A 20489-nucleotide genomic window follows, 5' to 3' on the forward strand; every position below is an offset into this window, starting at 1 on the left:
TACTGTGTAGGAATAAGTAGGAATGAAGTACTGATATGCACAATATGGATTAATCTCAGAAGTATTCTTTTGAGTGAAAAAAAGCCTTAACACAAGAACACACACTGTAAGATTCCATTTATATGAAGTTCTTGAAAAAGCAGAAATAACCCACAGTAATACACATCATAACAGTGGTTGCCTTGAAGTGGGAGTAGCTGACTAGTAAGAAACATAAGAGAACTTTTGGGGCCAACAGAAGTATTCTATATCTTGATGGGTGGGTGGTCACACAAGTGTGTACAAATGTCAAAATCCAAACTGCAATCTTAAGATCTGTGCATTTTATGTAAGTTATACCTCAATTTAAAAAGATACCCACAAGAAAATGCTTATGTATTGAATGAGATTTGCAAAGTACTTTTCACCTACATTTCATTTGCCATTTTTCAATAGCCACATCTCAGCACCCTGGACAGACATTATTAACATTTGACAGACGAAGAAAGTAAAAAGATTAATCATTTGTCCAAGTAGTAGTCCAGAAGAGGCAATCTCAAAGCCATGCCCTTATTGCCATGCCATCCAGCTTTCCTAAGGGGTCAAGGTCATTCATTTCCAGGGTGCCACCCTCTCCCCATGGCTCCCACAGGAGGCCTTACCAGCACGCGGCCATCAGCCTTGGGCTGCCGGGCCAGGCTCACCCCCATCCACTCATCATCTCTGTCTTCCCGGCAGGTCTTTCCACAGGGCATGCCCCGATTCTTCCCTGGAGGAAAGAGAGAAAAGCCAGGCTTGGACTGAGGAATGCTGCTCTCCTGTCTGCTTTCCACAGGGCAGTCTACAACCCAAGTGTTTGTTACTGTTACCGAACGCAGTACCCTGTGCCCGATGCACAGTGAGGCCAAACAATACGAAAGTCGGAATTGGGAACAGAGAAAGGTTTATTGCAGTGCCCTGCAAGGTGACAGGTGACTCAAGGCTTAGAAAACTCCACACTCCCTGAAAGCTTTCAGCAAAGCCCTTTTACAGGAAAGGTGAGGGAGGGGTGGGGTTAGTTTTGGAAGCTTCTTGGTGTCAGATCCTTTGTTCCTGAGGTCGGGTCACGATGTTCCTGTAAACGTCCACCAAACGAATGTTAGTCTCTGTTATGACAAGAAAGGGCAAGGTCCCAAGGCTCAACTTTCGCCCTCCGAGGTCCAGGCCTCGTTAAGAGGAGGGGTCCCTGCGCGGGCCGGTCACGTGCCCGGGAGCGCTGGTCCAGCACCCAGCCCGGGTCCTCCCGCCAGTGCCCAGCCCAGCTGAGGAGGCAGATCTCAGCTGGCGGCGCCCTCAGGGCCAGGTCCCCAGACCCCGCCCAGCCGTCATCGCTGAGGGAGCCAGGCGCCCAGGACCCAGCCGGCCCTCAGGCTCCCTAGGCCGCCCAACTTGGGGCCAGGTCCCGCCGACTGCGACCCAGGGTGACTGCCGCCGCCATTAGCTCGCGGAGGTGGGCATGGGGGAGAGGTTCACCGCTGCCTCAAGGCCGGGGCCCAGTGACAAGGGCTCTGGAGCCCTGCAGGACACAGCCCTCGGCCTGTTCCCGGGCCCCCAGCTCACCCACCGGCGGAGGCCAAAGGGCCTGGAGGGCCCCGGAGAGAAGGCGGCGATCCGCCGCTTCCACACTCTCCGCCACGAGGACCGCTTCCCTGCTGACCCGGCGGAGCGGGACCTCTCACCTCTGAGCTCCGGTTCTCGCGCGCTGAGGGTCTCGCGGTAACGGCCGCGCGGCTACGGCTGCGCGGCTGCCCCGCCCCTATTACATTACCAGCCCGTAAATAAGGAACTGGTAACAAGATGTAAATTGACTCCACCACCACGTATGTTGTTTAATTCAGTCAATTTTTTTTCATAGCAAGACTTTCTCAAGGAAGGAAGCAGTACATTGATTTATATTACGAAGTAAGCTCCTTAATTTGTTATATACCAGTAACAGCCCACAAACCAGTCATAGACACCATGGACACCTCCCCTATTTCTGCTAAAGAAAATCATGACAATTCTTCACTTAAAAAAAATAATAGTAAGAAGATCTTGAGGGGAAAGGACTTTGGAGAAAGTGAGGTCTTGAATTGATGAGTACAATAAAATATAGCTCTTACTTATTGAGAACCTACTATGTGCCAAGCACAGTTCTGTGTATTCATCTCTATTATCTCATCAATCCTCTCAAGGTAATCCTTATGAGATAGCTATCTTCCTTCTGATTTTACAGGTGAGGCAACTGAGGCCAAAGAGGCTCTGGGACATTCCTAGTAAGTCCCAGTGAGTAACTGGCAGAGCTGGGCTCTGAACCCAGGCAGATCTGACTCCAAAGATGATATATTTTCCACCAGACCAAGCGGGCTTTTAAAAACATCCCTCAGTCATATCTTTTCCTACTTAAAACATAAAACCTAACATTGCTTTTAATGGCCTCCCACCTTGCATGTAGGATAGAATCCCAACACCTTACTTACCACCTGTCGGGCCCTGTGTGGTCCAGTCCCAGCCCACCTCACCAACCTCTGCTTCCACGCTCCCCTGCTCACCACTCCAGTGATGCTGTGCTTGCTCTGAATTTTAAAATGGCACAAACTTTCCTCCACTTGGAGGTTCTGCCTCCTGTACCTGCCCGGCTTACTGCTGTGCATCTTTCCAGTCATTGTAAAAGTCACTGCCCCAGACCCTCCAATCTAGATCAGATCAAACACTCACCTCCCCTCTGATCTTCTCACACTCAATTATTTGTTTAATATCTTTTGCCTACTAATTTATAAGGCCCTGGATAGTAGGATCTTTGGTGTATCCCAGTGCTTACAAAGTAACAGGTACTCAATATGTGGTGGGTGGATGGGTGGAAGGAAGGAAAAATGGATGAATAATCAGGAAGAAAAAGAGGAAAGTGTGAGGGTGTGATACCCATTCCCACCTTGGCAGCGAAAATCCACCCACCTCGAGCCATGTCCAGTTCGGTGCATCTCCGGTCAGGGTTGGTGTGGACGCGGCACTTAAACACAGCCCCAGGGGACTTCACTGAAGTGCTGTACTTGGAATCCGCCTTTGGTGCACCCACAAGGACCCTGCACATCAAGAAGAAAGGGCATTCGGTCACAACCCGGTACGAAGAAAGGGCAGCCAATGGTTAAATCCTCACCCAGCCATGGGTGTGTTGTCTGAATGCTCCCTGGGAGATCATACCCCAGCATTACACAGTGCTGGAGGGGGGTGGGGGCAGAGGGGAGGGACTCCTACAGTGAACCTGTTATAATTTTAACATGCCTTGAAAAAAATCTGAGTTTGGTTGGGAACACATACCACCACCAAACAGTTCCTATCCAGAATGTATAAAGAACTCCCACAGATCAATAACAAAAATACAGATAGGGCTTCCCTGGTGGCGCAGTGGTTGAAAGTCCGCCTGCCGATGCAAGGGACACGGGTTCGTGCTCCGGTCCGGGAAGATCCCACATGCCGCGGAGCAGATGGACCCATGAGCCATGGCCACTGAGCCTGCGCGCCCAGAGCCTGTGCTCTGCAACGGGAGAGGCCACAACAGTGAGAGGCCTGCGTACCGCAAAAAAAAAAAAAAAAAAAAAAAAATACAGACAAATCTATAGAATAATAGACCAAAGACTTGAAAAGATCCTTGATGAAGAAAGATAAATGGCCAATAAACATATGAAAAGGTGCTCAAGTCTATTAGTTATCAGAGAAATCCAAATGAGATACCACTTCACACCACCCAGAAGGCTAAAACCAAAAAGACTGAAAACGCCAAGTGCTGACAAGGATATGGAGCACCTGGGACCCTCACACACTGCTGTGGGGCACGACCACTTTGGAAAAGTGATTCAACAACTCCTGAGAAAGCTAAAACAGTGCCTACCTTCTGACCCAGCAATCTCATATCTAGGAACATACCCAACAGAAATGCACATATGTCTACAGGAGACATGCACAAAATGTTCACAGCTGGGTGTAAAACAGCCCCAAACTAGAAGAAACCCAAAGATCCACCAGTGCTAGAATGCATAAATAAACTGTGGTGTAGAAATAGAATTCTACACAGCAATGAAAATCAATGAACAGTCAACTGCAACCTCATGGATGAAACTCACAAACACTGAGCAAAAGACATTGGGGACAGTAGTGTACTCACTGCCTGATTCCACTTATCTGATGTTCAAAAGTAGGCGAAATTTAACGGTTGTGTTAAAGGTTGGCGACCTCGGGAGATGGAAGAGGGTTGTAACCAGGAAGAAGGGCTCCTGGAGGGTGGTGCTTAAAATGTTCTCTTTTTCAAACTGAGTGGTGTTTATACAAATTTGTGAAAATTTATTCAATTGTAGATATGTCAATGGGCGCTTTTCTGGATGGGTTACACTTCAACTTGTTAAAAACTTTAGTGAATAAATAAAAAAGAAATTTAGAAATGCCTTTTGTCCCACGTCCCCCTCTTGCCCCTCCCTGCCACACACAACGTGTACATTTGGGGGTGACAGGAAAGAAGTAGCAGCAATGTGGAATTAGAAACTGCGTCCTCTAGCCCAAAGCAAACCGGAGATAGAAGGGTTTGGCTACAACAGGGTAAGAACGTGGTTGTGCATCTTTCATGTTGAACTGAAAAGCTGCCCTAGGAATGAGCCGTCCCCAGCAGGGCCCTTGCCCACTGGAGGAAAAGAGCAAGACACGCCAAGATGACAGAGACACACATTTGGGTACAGAGCATGAGGGAATGGCACACATTCCCCTCCAGATGTTACAAAAACAATTCTGACCTACAGTTTTGTGCATTGTTTCTGGAAAGCAGTCAACCGAAGAGCTGTAGCAAAGAATACTAACTACCCCCAGCCAGGAATGATTGGTGCTGAGCTACAAGGACCTGTACAACGAAACTTTAAACAAAACCCATGCTGATGTTCAAAGAGTAGACAGTGCCAAGCCACTGCTCAACTGGAAAGTGAGCTGCCCCGTATCTCAAGCAGCCTGGAAGGGAGATGCAATTCCCTCCCAAGGGTACCGGGCATGTTATGAAATAGATCATTTCCCACTGGCCTTGGAATGGAAAGCATTCTCCGTCATGCATCTCTGGAAAAGGTGTCTAAAAGCACAGGTTAGAAGGACCTTAAACAGCCTCCCTGGGGCTGTAGAAAGCTGACAAAGGCTCCCCCCACTCTGTCCTAAAAGCCACCTTCATCTTGGGATCTCGAACGTTCACCCCAACCCTGGCCTCAGAATGACGCTGCTCCCCTCCGACGCTCTGGCGTAGCAAAGGGGTGGAGATCTCCAGATCAGAAAACGGAGGGCTGAGACCCTCAGACGGGCCTTCAGCAAAGGCTGGCAGATCCCACAGGGACAGCACCCTAATCTGGCTCAGAGACATGGTGTCAGGTCCACAAGGAGGCACGTGGGTCCCTGAGCCCAATCCTTCAACCCCCAGGCTAGGAAGGGTCTCCTTAGTGGAACCTTTCTTTCCAGGTCAGTCTCAGAGAGTCTGGATCTGATCCTATGAGGAATCAAATCATACCACACTGAGGGGTGACAGGAGCCAGGCCCCCAACAGTGAGGGCACCCCCAAGCTGCCTGCTGCCGCCCAGTAACAGCCCAGGATCTGCAACCTGCCAGTGCTCCCCGGGCAGCTGCCAGCCTCTGCCTCACCATGATGGGCCACAGCTGCTGGACCCCCAAGCAGAAGGGGGGCTGGAACCCATCACCTTTGGAAATCCTAGCAAGCACTTTCCCCACAGACCACACTGATTCCATCAACCACATGAGGGCAGCTTGGCCGGCCTGCAACTGCTCTCACTCAAATACAGGACGACACACCAAATGAAACTCAAGTGAGAAGAAAGCCACATGAAGGGGTCAATTTCCCCCCCACCCCCCGGCTTCTGGGGCTGAGCTCCAGAGCCACCGGGGCTCGGCCAAGGGTGGCTCTATAATGCTGGCTGTGTTTACACAGGTGAGAGGCATCAGCAGCTTGCCATCTCTACACTGTAACACCCACCGCCTTTCCACATGGCAGGCCAGAGGAGCTGTGGAACATAAAATACCTCCTCCACTAGAAAACCCCCATGGGACAGACCTGGGTCCAGAAATTCCCACCAACTCCGAATTTATATCAGCACAGCGAATAAACGCCAATTGCAATCCATGCTACTAAAAAAAAATCACAAGAACTAAACAAGGGGGAGAATTCATCATGTACAAAGGAAGGGAAATGGCTGCAAGAAACAATGGGCTGTTTCTCTATTATGTCCCCCACAGTGGCATTGGAACCCCGGACCTTCCACAGACTGCCACTGCTCCAGACTTCTCAATACAGATACACAGGTACCCAAGCAGGAAGGACCCTGGAGAGCTTAAATCCCAGCACTGCTTTTCCCAGCCGAGAGCTGAGACAGAGAAGCAGAAATTTATTTCAAAACCGAAAGTTGGAGAAGGGACCTGCTGAATTATGTTTTCCTTCCAAGCCCAAGGTACTCAGTGATTCTAACAACAAGGGCTGATCAAGCACTGATAACAACCATCTGGTTCAAACTCTTAATCAGCTGCTCAGAGGAGGTTTTTTCCCCCAAATCTAACAAGAAATGAAGCAAGAGATAAGGGTGTGTGTGTGCACTTGTGTGCACGACATTCACAGTGGTGGCTCGCTGGAGGACGAGCCCGTATCTCTGTGTTCACAGAACACTGTGGCTTCCTCCGCAGCCTGGTGCTGCTCTTTACCTAGGCCGCTGGCCAGCAAGACTGCTCTACAGGCCAGCCGATGAGCTTGCCTCTTCTGAAGTTAATTCAGCTGGCTATTCGCCAGGCTGATCCCAAAGAGAGGGCAATGGCCCAGAGTTCAGGGCATGCCACTGAAAGAGGCCATCTGCTTTTTTTCTCGTTGAGTTACAAAGAGACATCCCAGCCACTTCAAATGTCCCCCCCCAGATCTTTCCTGGCACTCTTGACAAGACAATAAGATGTTTCTTTCCTCTGTAGGGTTACCATCTAAAGGAGTTCCCCACCAACAGGCTCCCAGTGATAAATCATCAGGCTGTTTCGGACCTTTGCTTGCTACTTCAAGTGTGATCCTCAGACCAGCAGCATGCAAAACACCTGGGAGCCTGATGGGAATGCAGAATCTCAGGCTCCATCCCCAGCCTGCTAAATCAGAACGTGCATTTTGACAAGCTCCCCAGGTGACTTATAATCTAAGGGTTACAGAACCACCTATGCTGATTACAAATAATCACGTTCATCTGGGGCCCGTATGAACTGATGACCCCGAAAAGCAAGGCTCTCCTCTATCCCATCCCCAGTTAAAGATGCACACAAACTTCCCAGACATTTTAGCCTCCTCCTTAACTCAGAACTCGGGTTCCTAATTACAAGGACAACCAGCCTGTAATGGGCCCTTGGAGTGTGCAGGTGCTGGGCTAGGCTCCCTCTGGGCACAATTGCATTTCATCTTCACAGCAAGCCTATGGGAGGCACTGATATTATCCCCACTTTACAGATGGAGAAGCAGGTAGCCACACAAGGTCATGGGACTTGCCTGAGCCCACAGAGCACGGTAAGACACCAAGTGCAGCACGCACCCCAGCAGTGGGGTGCAGGGCCCACTCCCCTACTCTGCCCACCCCACGTCAGCCAGAAAGGAGGAAAAGGGAGCCAACAGGTATCGAGAGCCCTCTCTGGTGCCAGCCACTCACACATGTGACCTTGTCTGAAAAAGGCATGTGATGCTCTGCAGGTGGCCCTGAGCTTAGAACTTAGATTGGAAGCTCTGTCCCCAAAGGACAGACAGGGGTTTGGAACTGAAAGATGGTCCTTCTCCTCCCCATCAGGCTGAATTTCGATCATCTTCTTGCTTTCCTAGAACGTTCACATGGTTGGTGTGGTGTTACCCAGAGGTCAGCCTCTCTCTCTCTCTCTTTGTATTTTATTGAAGTATAGTTGATTGAAAATGTTGTACGGCAAAGTGACTCAGTTATACATATATATTCTTTTTCATTTTCTTTTCCATTATGGTTTGTCACAAGATATTGAATATAGTTCCCTGTGCTATATAATAGGACCTTGTTGTTTAGAAGAGAACATAGGCAAAACATTCTCTGATATAAAACATACCACTGTTTTCTTAGGTCAGTCTCCCAAGGCAATAGAAATAAAAGCAAAAACTAAACAAATGGGACCTAATAAAACTTACAAGCTTTTGCACAGCAAAGGAAACCATAAACAGAACGAAAAGACAACCTATAGACGGGGAGGAAGTATTTGCAAATGATGCAGCCAAGGGCTTAATTTCCAAGCTATATAAACAGCTCATACAACTCAACAACAAAACAAACAACCCAATCAAAAAATGGGAAAAGACCTAAATAGAGATATCTCCAAAGACATACAGATGGCCAATAAACACATGAAGAGATGCTCAACATCACTAATTATTAGAGAAATGCCAATCAAAACTATAATGAGGTGCCGCCTCTCTTAATGAGCTGTTCACGCACCTATTTGGAAATGGGGGCCCATCCGTTCATCTGCCAGCCCCAGTTATGCTCATGGGTTGTCTGATTTCCTGCTCAAGGCAAACCTGTCAGGCAGCTTCTAGTGTGCACTTTACTCAGAAATCGTGGGTCCCATTGCTGTTAAGTGGCTGGGATTTGAACCCAGGGTGCCCATGTCCAAGGGCATGTTCTTTCCAGTCCCCCCAAACTCCCACTTTTATTTATTGATTTATGGCTGCATCAGGTCTTAGTTGCGGTGCGCAGGCTCTTCGTTGCGGCGCACGGGCTTCTCTCTAGTTGAGGCGTGTGGGTTTTCCCTCTCTAGTTGTGGCACGCAGGTTCCAGAGCGCGTGGGCTCTGTCGTTTGCGGCACGCGGGCTCTAGTTGAGGTGTGTGAGCTCAGTAGTTGTGGCTCACATGCTTAGTTGCCCCAAGGCATGTGGGATCTTAGTTCCCTGACCAGGGATCAAATCTGCGTCCCCTGTATTGGAAGGCAGATTCTTTACCACTGGACCACCAGGGAAGTCCTTCCCTCCTATTGTGGCAGTTTAAATGCACTCCATATTTCCAACAGAGCCACTTCCTTGGTTGACCTGTGTGTGGGGAAGCAGGTTACCAAGGCTCCAGTCCAGCCTCCCATCCTACTCTGAACCCATCCCTCACCTCCTGAGAGCAAACCACCCGTCAATTCCCCTGGGAGCAGGTGGCAGAAAAGGGCTGAACCACAGCCACCTCCCTGGAGGAGGCTCGGAACTGACATCGTCCCAAGGGCTCCCTCCCTTCCCACAAATACCACAGCAGTGATTCTGCAGGGCGAAATTACAGCCAGATCGAGGACAGCAACTGGGGATTAAAAACCTTAAACCCATTAGGTTTGCTTTCAGGCATTTGATCCCCAAACCAAAACTTCCCTGGGGACCCACGTTTTAGTTACAGGAGTGGAATTCAATCACTGCGTGTCCACCACACCTCAGGGAAACCCCAGGTATCACTCCACATCCCTTTCTGGGCAAAACACAGCCAAGACTTGAGCAGTGGGAAAGCCAGTACCAGGAAAGCCACCTTACCATGCCAAAACCTTCACTCCCCAGAGAAGGAAATAGGTAAAATTCCATGACCAACCGGGAAAGAACAGAGCCACGGGGAGGGTCCCAGCTCGGAGAGAAATTATCCCCCCTGGCCACCCTGGATGGGAGTAAAGGGTCCTCAGAGGCTGCTGCCCCGTCCAGGGGCTCAGGTCCTGGTAGATGTACCTGGAGAAGGAAACATGGCAAAGAGCCGAGGCTTTCCTTCCCCACCTGAGAGCATCGAGTAAACATTAAGATTCAAGAGGCAGAGCAAGCTGCAGAGCTCTGGAGACCTGAGTCTGGAAATCTTCTGTTGGTTTCTCGTGAAAGTTTTCTCCTCCAAGAAAAATAGGTCAATACTTTCACATTTACTTTTTTATGGGGGGGGGTAAAATTCTCACCAGCACCTTGGAAGTGTGGACCTACCTCCCAGACTTACCTGGAGCCTGGGATGAGGGCCAGAGCTCCCCAGAAAAGAAGTGACCTCCCGCTTGCTCGCTGAGAAAGGGAAGAGGCATGCAAAATGCTAGGATTTACCTCACACCTGTCAGAAAGGCCCTCATCAAAAAGACCACAGATAACAAATATTGGAGGCTGTAGAAAAAAGGGAAACCTCCTACACTGTTGGTGGGAATATACTGAATAAACTGGTGCAGCCACTATGGGGAACAGTAGGGAGGTTCCTTAAAAAACTAAAAATAGAACTACCATACCACAGAGCAATTCCATTCCTAGGGGGAAAAAAAAACAAACCACTAATTCAAAAAGATACATGCATCCCAATGTTCACAGCAGTATTATTTACAATTGCCAAGATATGGAAGCAAACTAAGTGTCCATCAACAGATGAATGGATAAAGAAGATGTGGTATATATACAATGTAACATTACTCGGCCATAAAAAAGAACGTAAATGGCAAAATTTCAATGGATGGACCTGGATGGTGTTATTCTTAGTGAAATAAGTCAGACAGAGAAAGATAAATACAGTATGTTCTCACTGATATGTGGAATCTAAAAATGCAACAAACTAGTGAATATAACAAAAAAGAAGCAGACTCACAAATATAGAGAACAAACTAGTGGTTAACAGGGGGGAGAGGGAAGAGAGGACAGGGCAGGACAGAGGAAGGGAATTAAGAGATACACACTATTACGTATAAAATAAATAAGCTACAAGCATGTATTGTACAGCACAGGTGATATAGTCAATATTTTATAATAAATTTAAAAGGAATATAATCTATAAAAATTTTGAACTATTATGTTGTACACCTGAAACTTACATAATATTGTAAATCAATTATACTTCAATTTTAAAAAAGATTTTAAAAACTCTAGGGTTTACAATCCCACAGGTCTCCAATTAAAGCAGCCATCTCAGATCCTTTTGGAAGTAGACATACACATGAATACACAAAAATGCAGATTTATGTAGACCATGACCAAAATTTTAGAGACCACACATAATAGTGTCTTATGCAAGACTCTGTCATTCATTTCTGTATTGAGTGCTGACACTCAAATTTTGATAAATAAATGGATCAACAAATGTACTGAAAGCAAACTTTTAGCATCTAAAGGCAGGATGAAGACCATTAGCTTCAAATGTCAGATCAAAGTAGCAATAGAAATAGCTATTCATATTTATCCAGGATTTACTATGTTCTGCATGTGATGTTCCAGACTTTGCAGACATCATCTCATTTAATCTCCCCCACAACGTGATGAGGGACAAATTCTCATTATTCCTCTTTTATAGAGGAGGGAATGAGGCTCAGACAGCTGAAGTAACTTGCCAAGAACACACCGCTCCTAAATGGGGGCGAAGTCAGACGCCCCCCCGTTATGGCACAGACCACGGATTTGGTTGTTGCTGGGGAACCAGGGGCCACAATGAAGGCAGAGCCATGTAGAACCCCACTCCCCTGCGTCTGGAACATCCACTCCAGGACCCAGCCTGATGGAGAAGAGGTGCCAGGACCCTGTGCAGTGCTGCCCTTGGGGTGTCCCACACACACGGCCAACTTTGCTCTGGCGTCTGTGCACGTTGCAGCATTTTAACACTAAACAGTCCAGAATGGGTGGGAGAGGTCACCTGGGCTTCAACATACCAAGGGATGAGCTGAGATGGAGGAAATTCGTTCCATGCTTTTTTTATGCTCAGATTTGCTCTCATATTGTTGGCCGCCTGTACAGAAATTCTGACCCTGTGTGGGTTTCTTTAACAAACCCAGGGGTAAATCCTAAACACGGGCCGCCATGGCTTTCTTTCCCATCTACTCTCCAAACAGAGCTTCTTAAATAAGCTGTGGGAGCCCGGAGGACTCAATGGAGCAGGTGGAGGGATGGTAACAAAAGCAGCCCAGGGAGGTTAGGATGCACACATGGAATAGTCCAGAACGCTCCATCTTTCCTAGGACACTTGTCTTATAGAGACTTAGCATGACAGCAGGACCTACAAACGTCCCTGGCGGAATCACTGGTTCCTGTTTACTGAGGGATCAAGCATCTCTGGAAAGCAGAACCCCAGGATCTCTGCACAGGTATCCAGTGGGCCCTGAATAAGCATCTGCAAAGGGTGTCACAGGGAAGCAACCACGACCGTGATTCCATAACTTTTCCAAGAAAGTAAGACAGAATCTCATGACACAGATGCTTGGGTGCCTTGAAGCTCCAAACTCAGACTCTTGACTTCTTGAGAGGCAAAGGTGCAGGCCCCAGCTCGACCACTGTGTCACCATGTGACTTGGGCAAACACCGTCTCTGTGCCTCAGTTTTCCCCTTCATGAATGGGGCTACAATGATAACCAACTGAAGCAATTGCAGAGAACATTAAGTGAGTTAATATGGGCTAAGCGCCCTGTAAGTGTATCTCTGCTGCTGCCGCTGCTGCTGCAAATTTAAACTCACAAGTCCTTTTTGTTCTCCCAAAAAAGCAGACACTGGGGACCAAATGAGCCTGTGGTTTCAAAGACTGGATTTTTCCCAATCTTGGATTCACTTTCACTTCCTAAGTGATGCTCAAACACTTTGCTTTGGTTGGTCGCCAAATCCACATGGCTTGAGGCTTTGCAGTTCACAAGGTACCAGGGTTGAGGTCTGGCAGCTCCCTCCAGCCAAGCGCTCGTCAGCGACTCAGTGGCTCAGGGTAAGGTGGGAGCTCTCTTCCTCCTACGTCCCTCACCTGAGACTTCCCAAAGGCCAGGAAGAGGCACCCTGGGAGTCTGCCTCGGGGCCAATTCTAACAGCCCAGAATCCCAGCGCCCCCCATGCTGATACAGCGGGATAAGCAGAGGCACAGATGATCCCAGCCACACTGCAGGCCGAAGAACACACCTCACATCTCCGAACACAGCCTTTCACACACGATGGGCTCCGTGGCCGACGTGGAGGTAGGTGTGCACCACCTGAAGCCTTTTGGCTGCAAGAGGACAGTCAGCCGACAGCCTCCAGCTGCAGCCCCCTCCAGGCAATCAAGCTGATGCCACGCGTCTCCCAGGCAGCCCCAGGGACTGATTATAATCTTGGGGTGGGTGTGCCCGTGTTGAGATGGCCGAGACTTGAATCAGATCCCAATCACAGTCCAAGCCTCTCCCTGCCCAATCCTGTCTCCTCCCCGACCCCCAGTTCTTTCACCGGCCTTACCGCCCACCCCCATAATTCTCTTGCACAGGCCCCCAATGTGCATGCATCACCAAGGCTGGGATGGACCTTGGACAAGGTGTGTAACTCTGTAAGCCTTTGTTCTCTACCTGGCAAACTGAAAACCACTCACTAGGTTGTCCCAAAGATCCCACTGGGGGACTTTTACGCTTGTGAAAGCACTGGACCTCTTGTAGATGCCCAGCAAATCCTATCTGATGGGATCGTTCATTTTGTTTTGTTTTGTTTTGAATATTTATTTACTTATTTGGCTGTACCAGGTGTTGGCTGCAGCATGCGGGATCTTAGTTCCAGACTCTTAGTTGCGGCATGCGGGATCTAGTTCCCTGACCAGGGATCGAACCCAAGGCTCCCTGCATTGGGAGCACGGAGTCTTAATTACTGGACTACCAGGGAAGTCCCCGTTTTGATTTCTTAAAGTTATATGCTACTTCCTTGAAAACAAATGATTTCTGAGAACATGGCTGCTTTTAACAAATGTGAATATGGCATTTTCCCCAGACAAATCACAATGGGAGTTATCAGAAGGAGACCATTTCCTGACCAGCAGCAGGTCGCTGGGGACTCAGAGCTGGCCAGGGCCCGGCCCTTCACACTCTCACACTCTGGGCTGTTAGAAACTGGCTGTGAAGCGTCTGTCTTCTTGCCCTGGAAGGCTCTCTCCTGAGTGACACAGCTGCCTCTCCCCTGGCCAGCATTCAGCACTAGCTCAGGAAACAGCACCCTCGCCAGCCCCCTGAGATCTTCAGGCAAACGTCCTGGAAACCCCAAGGGATGCTTTCCGGGTCCCCTTAGAACTCGAGCCTCATACATGTGTCATCCCTTCTTGAGTGCTTTGAGAAAGCAAGCTCTGCAGGGCAAGAACCAGGAACGAGGTTTGAAAAAGCTACTTCCAGAAAATCCATATGGGGAAGTGGAGCTACAGCCCCACCTGAGAGCCTGACACGGGACAGAACGCGACAAAGAGGTCACCACAGAGGTTATGAGAAGGCCCGGCTACCACCATCATTTCTGGGTGTCTCCTCGCAAAGCCGGGTGGGGCTGGGGGTGAGGAGCGGGGCCCATGATCCCAGGGTCCCCCTTCGGAAGGTTTTACTTTCACGGGACTCTCCTCTGCCCATCGCAAGTCCCCAGGGCTGCCCCAGGACCAGCCTCTCCCCCATGGGAGCCCACATCTTATCTCTGCCTGACACACAAGACGAGAAGCCCACAACCTTCTCACCCATCAGGCTGTGAGTGCATTTTTCATTCTTGAATACCCAGCCCTTAGCACAGAGCAGGCACTCCAATGTTTGATGGATGAAAAGAGGCTGCCCAGTCTTACTTTTTAGTTAAGCTCCCTCATTTCAGTTTTCATACTCAAATACAAGGGTCGACTTTTCTTACACTGCCTTTTGATCTTTGTCTAGCCCTTTATTTTTTTTTGCCGGAAGGCGGCGGGGGTGCCTGCACCACACAGCGTGTGGGATCTTGGTCCCCTGACCAGGGATCGAACTCAGGCCCATGGCAGTGAAAGCGCCTAGGCCTAACCACTGGACGACCAGGGAAGTCCCTGTCTAGCTAGCCCTTTAAGACACAAGTCATTGCTCCAAACCAGTACCAGAACTTTCTGCGATGGTGAAAATGTTCTGTGTGCTATCCAGTACAGCAGCCACGAGGCACGCGTGGCCATTGAGCACTTGAAATGTGGCTATATGACTGTACCACTGAATTCTTCATTTTATTTGGTTGTAATTAATTTTAACTTAGCAATATATCTGGCTTGCGGCAACCGCACTGGCAGCGCCAGACCATCTAGCTTGTTCTTTTAATCCTCAACCTTCATGCAAATTGAGGATGCTGTGGTCCCCTCGGCTCTGAATCACCTCCTGTTCCTCACTGAGTGATGCTCTAACAACCTTAACAAAGCAAAACGCCAGCGCCTCTTCCATTTCCGAGCGCTTGCTCTGGGCCCGAGCACAGCCGTCTTGATGCATCCCGGGAGATGAGGGAGGAAGCACGTCTCCAGAAAGGAAGCCAATGCACCCGACCGCCTAGGACTCCGGGGCGTCTGGGGCCAAGAGGAAGGAGGGAAGGGGAGGGTGTGAAAGAAACCCGCTCTGGGGCTCTACGCCAGCCAGCAGGGCTGCATTTATTTATCTCACAGGGTGTTACAGTTGTCTGCCCTGCAGCTGAGAGACCAGTCCGTGTCTAAAGGAAGGGGACAGAAATCTGCTTTGTCCGTGTTCCCTGGCACCTCCTGCTATTGTTCAAAGGGAGCAAGAAGACCCAGGTGGTGGGAGGTCTAGGGGAGGATGCTAGCTCAGGGCAGGGAGATGCCCTCAGGGGTGTCACTGGAAAAAAAGAAACCGAGTCACTTGCATGTTTGCATCCTGATACAAATGACATCTATCACACTGCCTGCCATATTCTGGTCCACCTGGCCATGGGGACAATGCTCACTGCCCAGAGCATGACAAACAGCAGAGGCCACTCAAGCCAAACCCTTGGAGAGAGGCTGGGTCCAGGACTCTGTTCCCAACGCAACATGACTGCATATGCAGGACGCAGTCCCCAGGGCTCGGAAAGCGAGGCCACCCCATCCCTTACACAGAGAGGTAGGACCTCTGATCAGTGACAATTATTGCTTAAAAAAGAACTGCTAGGAATGCTCAGTTATGGGATTAGAGAAGAAGCACTAGTCCTACTGACGGAGCATATGCAGGAGCTTTGTGATGTGCACCTGGGGTCCCCTTAACCTGGGGACCCTTCAGTTCTGGCCCCTGCAGACTGTCGTGCCTGGGCTCTCTCCCTGCCCCTCCCCCTGCACACTCTCCTCCCTCCCTTACCCTACACACAACAAATCCTTCCACCTGTACAGAGGTGTTTAATTAGCATGAAGCAAAACTATTGAACCACTAAGACTGAATGAAGAAGCTTAAGAGTAACTTCTGCTCAGAAAGAAAGGCAGCAGATACAAGGCTTAGTGACCGCTGCCTCCTTTTCCTTTCAGAGTTTTAACACATTGTCCTCTTTGTGTCTGTCACTTACCTCCCACACCCAATTTGACTCTCTGTGATCTTTTTCTAAGTCCCCCTCACGTAGGTGGCTATGCTCTTCCATTAGACTGGAGCAGCCCTTTGGTAAATTACTCCAAAGTTAAACACATTTCCCTAAAGGGCACACTTCAGCTTCACTGGCACTCTGGAAATGCAGAGAAAATGCTTTAAAACCTCCCTCTCTGACCCAGCAATTCTAAGCCCAGGAACTTATTCAAAGGAAATAATTAAGGATGTCCGCGAGGCTTTTGTTAGAAGGATGTTTACCCTGCTGCTGTTTATAATTGTGAATAATTGGAAACAACCTGCATGTCCCTCAAGCAAAGCTAAAAGATCCAGGGCCCAAGGACTGCCTGGTAGGAAGAGACCAACAATCAGTCACTAAGTCAGTCAACCAACCCCAGAGTTAAGGTAGAGACCTAGGGTAGATCCAGATTCCACAGGGCCTGAATCCTACAAATATAGGGCAACTACCTTTAAGAAAATTAATACAAAATTACGAATATAGAATTAGGCATAGGGCCTTGGTAGGGAGGGGCCTGTGCAAGTGAGAGGCCTTTGGTGGAAGTTTCATTAGCCTCATAATAAACCTAGCCTCTAAAGATATAAAGAAAAGTAAGAAGGAGAAAACAGGAGATGCTGAAAGTCTCTAGCTTCAAAGACCATTGGCATACCAAGACGGGGTAGCATAATCAGCAGAGAATAACTGTCAAGGTCTAAGACCAAGAATACTGGGGGGAAGGGAGAGGAGAGAGAAAAGAACAGGGAGGAAGACGCTAGGAAGAAATAACAAGAGGACAGAAGACAAGGAGATAAGCAAAAACTAAGACAGAGTTAAGGCAGTGGGGGGCAGGGAATAAGAAAAGTTGCTTTAAATAGATTGCAATAGAGATTAGTTGGTACTTGAAAAAGTATAGGGATAAGCGCTCCAATAAAAAGAGCAGCCCACTCAGTATCAGAAGCAGAGAGAGCGATTTTGAGACCGGAAGCCTGGCTGTGGATGGACCCCTGAAATACTTGAAATATTGAAATATACTTGAAATATTCATACCACACAGCCTTTCCTCATCACCTTTTTAAAACAAAGCAGGCTGGACTCTTTTTCCAAGTCAGATCTGCTCTTGACTCCCCCTACTCCCGAAATGGGGCAGCTTTTACTCGTGGCCCAAAGAGCTCAGAGACCCATGAGGCTGCGGAGCTGCAGACCCCATGTGGTGCTCCAGCTCCCCTGCCTGCCCCTCCTCAGCAGCCCCCTGCCCAGAGTAGCCCTTCTATTTTTTTAAATTAATTTATTTATTTTTATTTTTATTTTTGGCTGCGTTGGGTCTTCCTCTGGTTGGGGCTACTCTTCGCTGCGGTGCCCGAGCTTCTCATTGCAGTGGCTTCTCTTGTTGCAGAGCATGGGCTCTAGGCACACGGGCTTCAGTAGTTGTGGCACGAGGGTCCAGTAGTTGTGGCACGCGAGCTCTAGAGCGCAGGTTCAGTAGTTGTGGCGCACGGGCTTAGTTGCTTCGTGGCATGTGGGAACTTCCCGGGCCGGGGCTCGAACCCGTGTCCCCTGCATTGGCAGGCGGATTCTTAACCACTGCACCACCAGGGAAGCCCCAGCCCTTCTATCTTTAACAGCCCTCCCCACATGCTTTGTGCCAAGGTCACACAGTTCGGGAGCCCAGCCCAGGATCCTGGGATGTGTTCTCCAATTGCTCCTGCCCAGGCTACCTTCTCTACCAAAGTCCACAGTGGACGCTGAGTACAGAGGACACAGAAAAGGCGTCAGCCTGCTTTGCTTTAAAAGGGGGATTTGGCAAGTGCAAGAAAAGACAGCTGGTCTTAAACTCAGCAACTGGGGTAAGTGGTAGGGAGAGAGATAGGGAACTGGACAGGAGCTACACAAAAAACCTTAAAAACTTGTTCTCTTGGAGGCAGCTCTCCTAAACAGCATGATTGTTAAAGGGCTGGCTGGTCACGGAGTCCCCACTTTTCCAGGGACGCCAGAGGACTCGAATCTACAAACCCTCCGTTTTCTATCAGCCTCTGTCCAGTTCCGAGCAGAATTGCATGCTGAGCGCACACAGAGGGCTGACCTCGCCCTCCCAGCCTGCAGCCCCCAAGGATGTCCACACTGGTGACCACACAATAAAACCAGCCCCAGACCAGCTGTCATCTGGGGCCCCACTGGGGAACTACCCACACCCTAATTCTTTGAGGAGGGGTTGACCCCTCCTGTGGCTGCTTCATTCCCTCTTGTCCATAGGAAAGGGCCAAGGGGAGACCAACCTCCCCTGGTGCTTCTCCCCTGGGGTTGAGCACTCAAGCTCCGTGCCTTTCCAGGCGGTGCCTCATGGGGAGAGCTCCCACCTCTTGGGACTCTTAAGGGGACATTCAGGGGGCAACTGGACTCCTTGACCTCTACCGGTCTCCAGGGTAGCTGCCCCAGAAATCACCCACCGGTCCCACCGGACTTGTCACTGGGGTCCAGGACCATCCCCCTTCCCTGCCTCCGGACCCTCTCAGCTCGCTTCCGCAGAGGGCCTGGTGAGCGAGAAGGGGGACCACACAGTCGGCATCCCCGCCCCCCGAGCCCACGCACACCCAGCCCACTCCCCTCGCATCTCGGGGTTACTCCGCTTCCTGCGCAGAGCCGGCGGGAGAGGCTTAAAGCCCGGGCGAGGCGGGTGGGGTGTCACCAAAAATTCCCCGAACTAAGGAGTCTGTCTCCGCAGCCCGGGGCCTTCGGGATTCTGGCCGGGCTGCCTGCGGCCCACGGGGGCAGAAGAACCAAGTTACTTTGCGATCTAGAGAGTTAAGCCGAGTCTGGCTAGGAGGCCGAGCGAGGGGCAACCCCGGCGGGGAGGCGCCCGAACCCCTCCGACTCGGGCGCCCACCGGGCAGTACGCTGGACCGGGAACCGGCGTCCTCCCTCCTCCCCGCCTTTCCTCGGCGGCCGGGCTACGCACAGCGGAGACATTTAAATCGCCCCCTCGGGACGGCGGCGTGGAGAGGCCGGAAAGGCGGCGGCAGCGACGGCCTGGCGGCTGCAGCGGGACCAGCCGGGCCGGGGTCAGGGTCCGGGCCGGGAGGGCACTTACCAGCGCGTGTTGTCGTGGAAGTGCTCCAGCACCGCGTAGCCGAAAAAGGACCCGGCGGGACCCTGGAAGCGCACGGGGCGCTGCGGGTCCAGATTGTAGGCGCCCGCGGGGCTCCCCGCGGCCACCAGCGCCAGGAGCAGCGCGCGGAGCCCCCCGGCGCCCCTCCGCGCCGCCGGGCCACCCATCACCAGCCGGCCGCCGCCCTCCCCTGTGCCCCGAGAGCAGGGCGCCGAGCGTGCCGGCGGCGGGGCCGCTGGGTCCGCCGACGGCCGGGAGGCTCCTGGGGGCCGGAGTTCTGCGCTCAGTCGCGGGCGCGACGCGGTGCCGGGCCGGGGGCGGTGGGCCGAGCTGCCGCCGCAGGCGAGTACAGGGGCGGCCAGGAGCTGGCGGCGTCCTCAGTCCGGCCGAGAAGTGTGTGCGCTCGGAACAAGCGGGTCCCCGGCCAGTCGGCGCTGGACTGCAGAGAGGCGCGCCCGCGGGGTGGGCGGCCTGGGCGGCAGGCGGCGGGACGGCGCGGCAGCGCCCTCTGCGGGCCACGAGTCCCCCACCGCCTCCCGCGGCCGCGGAGGAGCCTGGAGACCTACCCGGGCGCCCCACGTCCCCGTCCAGATCGCGCCCTGGGCGCTCGGTCCCTAGGCGACCCTAATTCTCCCCGCGGCTGGGTGCTCTATTGTACTGGGTCTTTATTTGCGTCTCTGGTTCCTTCTCAGCCTTACACTCACACCAAGGACCAAAGGAAGCCGGGTGAAGTTTATCTACTCTAGCCCTGCCCATCTGCTGCCCCTTCACCCAACTGTGAGATAACCTGTAGCAGGCAAGCCCTCCGTAAAGGCCAGCTGTTGTCAATAACAACGATAGCCACGAGGGAGCAAGCAGAGGACCCCTCCACATGATACTCACCAGGCCTCCTAACCACTTATCCCTAAGTGTGGTCTCCGCACCGGCAGCATCAGCAACACCTGAGAACTTACTGAATACAATAGAATGCCAATAGAAAGGCCAATCAGCAGATCCCACTCCAGACCTGCTGAATCAGAACCTTGGGTTGGGGTCTAGCCTTGTGTGTGTGGGTGTGTGTTTGTTTAACTGGATAAAATACACATAACATAAAATTCACCATCTTAACCATCTTAA

General features: G+C 50.9%; 1 protein-coding gene across 1 annotated transcript in view; it reads right to left on the reverse strand.

The window, feature by feature from the left end:
* Positions 1–19847, reverse strand: part of ITGA9 (integrin subunit alpha 9) — a 362363-nt gene extending 342516 nt beyond the window's left edge. The window contains exons 1-3 of the mRNA XM_082639253.1: positions 19356–19847; positions 2953–3080; positions 642–748 (exon numbers count right to left, since the gene is read on the reverse strand). Of these exons, the coding sequence (XP_082495379.1) occupies positions 642–748; positions 2953–3080; positions 19356–19540 (420 nt within the window). The 5' untranslated portion in view covers positions 19541–19847. The remainder of the gene's footprint in view (positions 1–641; positions 749–2952; positions 3081–19355) is intronic.
* Between the last annotated feature and the right edge of the window lie 642 nt (positions 19848–20489).

The sequence above is a fragment of the Mesoplodon mirus genome (assembly GCF_964341445.2).
Source record: "Mesoplodon mirus genome assembly, chromosome: 12".
Lineage (NCBI taxonomy): Eukaryota > Metazoa > Chordata > Mammalia > Artiodactyla > Ziphiidae > Mesoplodon > Mesoplodon mirus.